Source organism: Sinocyclocheilus grahami, unplaced genomic scaffold (assembly GCF_001515645.1).
Source record: "Sinocyclocheilus grahami isolate Dianchi unplaced genomic scaffold, SAMN03320097.WGS_v1.1 scaffold12.1, whole genome shotgun sequence".
NCBI lineage: Eukaryota > Metazoa > Chordata > Actinopteri > Cypriniformes > Cyprinidae > Sinocyclocheilus > Sinocyclocheilus grahami.
In genome coordinates this window covers 528,813-533,617 of record NW_015505191.1, presented here as the reverse complement: position 1 = coordinate 533,617, position 4,805 = coordinate 528,813, and the positions used below count along the sequence as shown (strand labels likewise).

Below are 4,805 nucleotides of genomic sequence, written 5' to 3'. Positions count from 1 at the left end.
TGTGTTTTAAAGATGAGCAAAAGTCTTATGGGTTTGAAATGACATGAGGGTGAGTTAATGATGACAGTGACAGAAATTACATTTCTGAATAAACTAATTTTTTATGGATATTACAGATCTAGTAATGTCATATAAACTCTTACTTAAAGTTACTAGGGCTCTAATATGGTAGGAAAACCATTCAGAGTCGTTTTAGTGACATTAAGGGCTTTACCAGGTGATTTAAAACTTGCTCTCCTTGACTGACTCATTAAACATTCCTCATGGCTCTGCACACCAGGTGAGACTCGGGTCTGGCCAACAATATCCAGACACACCCTGGCACAAAAGGCCAGGCTAACACACACACACACACACACACACACACACACACACACAGAACCTACAGTTCAGTCATGATGACTTCAGTTAATAATGTCCACACCCACTCGCTTCATTTATAATGTCATGGCAACAGCGAAGCAACTACAGCAGTTTGTTACGCTCAACCATAAGGACTACAACGTTTGTCTGTTTCCTCAAGGGTAAACTCACATCCAAGTTGCTCGTGCCATGAGCCCATGGCTGGAAAATTATAATTCTCTTCCAGGTTTTAGAACGACAGACTTGGACTACAACTTTCTATTCATCAAAAAAATAAAAAATAAAAAAGATAACTTTCCACAAAAATATTAAGTAGTACAACAGAATTATTTTCTGAAGGATCATGTGACACTGAAGACTAGAGTAAATGGCTGCTGAAAATTCAGATTTTGCTTACACAGATAAAATTACACTTTAAAATGCCCAGTTATCTCAGTTGTTTTAAATTGTAATATTTCACAATATTACTTTTTTTTACGGTGTTTTTGATCAAATAAATACAGCCTTAGAACATAAGAGACTTCTGTCAAAAACAACGACAACAAAATTTGCGATTAGAGTAATTTTTGGTGTGAAACAAATATGCGCCTTTGGTTCATGTATAAACCATTTGTTCAGACTGACCTACAGATCAAGAATCACATCTCTGAAAGTGAAAAACCACACTAAGGTACCACTGGAACACCTGAAAGCATTTAACACACACACACTAATTGCTTTTAGCTCTGCGTGAATGAGACTGCTTGTCTGCAGTGCTGTACAGGGGAGTTGAGAGTTGACACTATGCAAGTCTGCTATAAACTCTCAACATCTCCCCTTACAATAACACATTATCCCCATCACAGTCACACACACCTTCAAAAGCTTACACAACTAACACATAGTGCCCCTCTTTCATAATGAGGTCATAGAGAAGGATTGTGCGACTCCCTTGTTCACCCCACACACTGTGATTATACAGATGAGCCAGCAAACGATGAAGAAGGCTTCAGAATTCACAACAGCCTCCTGTCCAGGGATCAACACCTCTCAAACATCTACTCCTGTAGACCCGGTTTTAAAGTTTTGGGCTAGTAATAAAAAGGTTGGAGGTTTGAAACTTGCAAGAAGTGACTCAGGTTTCTCCAACAGAATTGCTTCTGTCGATTTGTAAAAATGTATTGGTAAAATACTATAGAAAAAAACACGTAGATAAGAAACTGGATTATGTTTTCATGACCCAAGGTCATGGGTTTGATTCCCCGATCATCCACATATGGTTTTAACTGTATGGCTTGGATATATTGCAAGTGGCTTACCATAAAATAGGTTGCTAAATACATACATATAAATGTCATTTAAGCTATTTCATTAGAAATTCAGGTTGAGGGAGCTGTAAATAATTACAAAAGGTAGAAAAAGACTGTTACAGTAGTGTAATGTTTTCTTAGTAATAATCTAAGGAAGTTAATGAATGGAAAAATAATTTAACAGCCAGTTAAAAAGTTGACAGTCAGGTAAGGTGCCATTTCATCACAAATCTTAGGGCTTAGAGATAGCATTTTCTTTTGTTCTCTGTCGCAATGACTAAAAACAATAAATAGCCATAAAAGCCCCCAGAAATTTGCAACAGGAGAAGGTTTGTAATTTAAAGGAATAGTCCACCCAAAAAATGTGTTATTCAGGTTTGAAACGACATGAAGATGAGTAAATGATCACAGAATGTTCATGTTTGGGTGAACTATCTATTTAAGACACAACTGTACCTATTTGCAAACAGACAATTTCACAAGACTAAGGTAATGAGCAACTGAAAACACAAACTGTACCACACCATTTATGGCAGTTAGACTTGTTAAACTTTCCGTTCGTGTTTTCTATATTATAAACTGAATGTCAACGCAGTTATGAGAGACACTGTGTGTCCACAAAATGCAGAAGCTTGGATGACCAAAATAGTTTCTAGAGTAGTTTTCTCTCATGCATAGACATGTGTACATGTAAAGTCAGAGAGAATAAAAGGACAGATCCCAAAGGAACAATGAAAGAATAGAATTTCATAAGTTAAACAGAGAGAAAAAGGACATCTGGAAAAAAAACAGAGAATAAGAGGGAGAGAAAGAAACGTGGAATAAAATGAAGATTGCTCTGTCAGACTCACATAAAGTGGCACTTCTCCCCTGCTGAGCTCCATTACTGCAGCAGCACCTGAAAGGAGAAAGTACATATGTATAAAACACAGCAAAGATACACACCCACAAATACACCACCTTAAACCAAACACATCTGTACAAATAACTACATATGAGCAGAACAGACCCTCACATGTGTTTGCTGCAGAGTATGTGGAGACCAGTTTGCAGAACTCTGAGAGAACAAATGTCTATTCACCACAAAAACAAAACATGACATTTTAACTGAACGCTGGCTCAGAGGGAGAAAGATAATATAGTACACAAGCACCCAAAAGCCACTAGAGAATGTGCATTTGACTGTCTATTATGACCAGTCATAAATAAACATGAAAAACAAGGGCATCACAATGAAACCTCACTGTCTGTTTGTCTGTCCTTTCATTTCACTGACTCTTTATAGAGTCACCTGACTTCTCTTTTAATTAGGCCAAATCCTCCGAGAGGGATGGGAACAAAAACCTTGCCTTTTAATTGGGACATGTTCACATGACTGTGCGGACAACAGAGGGCTTAATCTTTTGATCCCCCAAATGTCAGAACACAGCGTCCATCAAAACGCAGTCCTCTCTCTGTCTAACTAATTCATTCATTTAAACAGAAACCATGAATAGTTAGACGGAGTCCAACACCCCTGGTAAACATATCCCAAATGTATTTTGTATGTGTGTGCAAGATTGAATGCGTAAATAAGGAAAACATGAGGCTAAGAGAGAAACAGATGGTTGTCAGATGGTTTCGCCGGGAGCTCAGAGACTCATCAGCTCTGATCGACCTTTAGATACAGACTGAGCCACTGTTACACAATCCCAACCAGCCAGGCCCCAAACTCTGGGAACGAATATCTTCTCTCCATCTAACCCACCACAGTATTCCAGCAGATGTGCTGGAGTCCAAAAATGATGGAATAATTATATTTTATGAATCTTTCTAGTTACTTCTATGCAGGTTTTTGTTTTTTACTGGAAAGAGCAATAATGCAGTATTTTCATGATCTCTCTCTCTTGCACACACCAGCAAATTCAGTTTTACCTGGAAGGCATTAAAGGGGTTTGGAGTGTTATCAGGGCTTTTATGGTGTAATTGCCACACCTTTCGGTTTCAAAAACAAATAAGTATGACTTACTCTATGATACCAACTAAACTGACAGCTCTTAAAACAAACACACACACACACACAAGAAACAGATTTCATTAAACTATTTCTAAAAAAAGACAGGCAAACCATATGAACAAGGTGGAGCAAAGAAACAAAGCAGAAAGACAAAACACAAACAGAGTGAGTGAACAGAGAGAGAGAGAGAGAGAGAGAGGTGCCCTGAGTGACCTGTGTCTGCTTCGGTTTCTCTGGGTGAAATCAAGCTGACTTCAGCCAAACGCACTCAGATTCCACCTGCAGTCTACTGACACATGCCAGATGTCCTCTGTATCACTCTGTGCAACCTTTAATCCATCACAATTACAACCTTTAACAGGTCAAAATGTAACAATGAAAAATATGAGTTTTTTGAGCTTGCACTAAAGTCTGGTGATGGGGTGAAACATAAACAAGAACTTATAAAAGTTTGGTTCCCAGCACCATTAAATGATTCAGTGTAGTGTGTTTTGGGTATGACTTTGCAGAGAACAAGTTCAAAACAATGTTGTTATCTTTAAAGTGCCCCTATTATGGGTAATAAAATATTTTAGTTTTGGGAGTCCCCAACAAGCAGGTTGACATGCATGCAAGGTCAAAAAAACAGTTTCATTGTCTTATACCGTATTGGCCCGAATATAAGACGACCCTCCTTTTTCCAGATGTACCTTATGGAAAAAGGCTTTTTAAAAAACAAATCTTGTTTTTTTTCTCAGTAAAACACATTTTGTCTTCAATTATCATCATATTGCATATTTTTCCTATTTACATTTTTGTTTTGAAAGTATGGTAAAAACTGGTACCAACAATCACATTAAAAACAATATACACTTTTTGATATACCATTAAAAAAAAAAAAAAAAAAACAGGAAGCCCATCTGAATTAGGACATTTAGGCTATCCGTTCTAATAGTAGCCTACCAAAATCTTATTAACAGTAAAAGTTCAATCTTACTGTAGTCTTCAAATCTGGGTACTGTCTTACGTTTTAAAATCACAAAGGGAGTTTGGTCCCATCAGGCTAACGGGACAGTCACGACTCTTGCAGCTGTAAGGTTTTCTTTTTCTTTTGTTTTTACTCGTGATCTTGACAACACGCATTACATTACGTATTTCATGGCACACTCGTTTTATGC

At 37.5% G+C, this 4,805-nt stretch overlaps 1 protein-coding gene across 5 annotated transcripts in view; it reads right to left on the bottom strand.

The window, feature by feature from the left end:
• The window catches only part of LOC107596821 (rho guanine nucleotide exchange factor 28-like), a 71,881-nt gene that overhangs the window by 64,628 nt on the left and 2,448 nt on the right, over positions 1 to 4,805 (bottom strand). For all 5 annotated transcript variants that reach the window (XM_016287670.1, XM_016287685.1, XM_016287700.1 and 2 more), the window contains exon 2: positions 2,504 to 2,550. In XM_016287670.1, coding sequence (XP_016143156.1) covers positions 2,504 to 2,536 — 33 coding nt within the window. In that variant the 5' untranslated portion in view covers positions 2,537 to 2,550. The remainder of the gene's footprint in view (positions 1 to 2,503; positions 2,551 to 4,805) is intronic.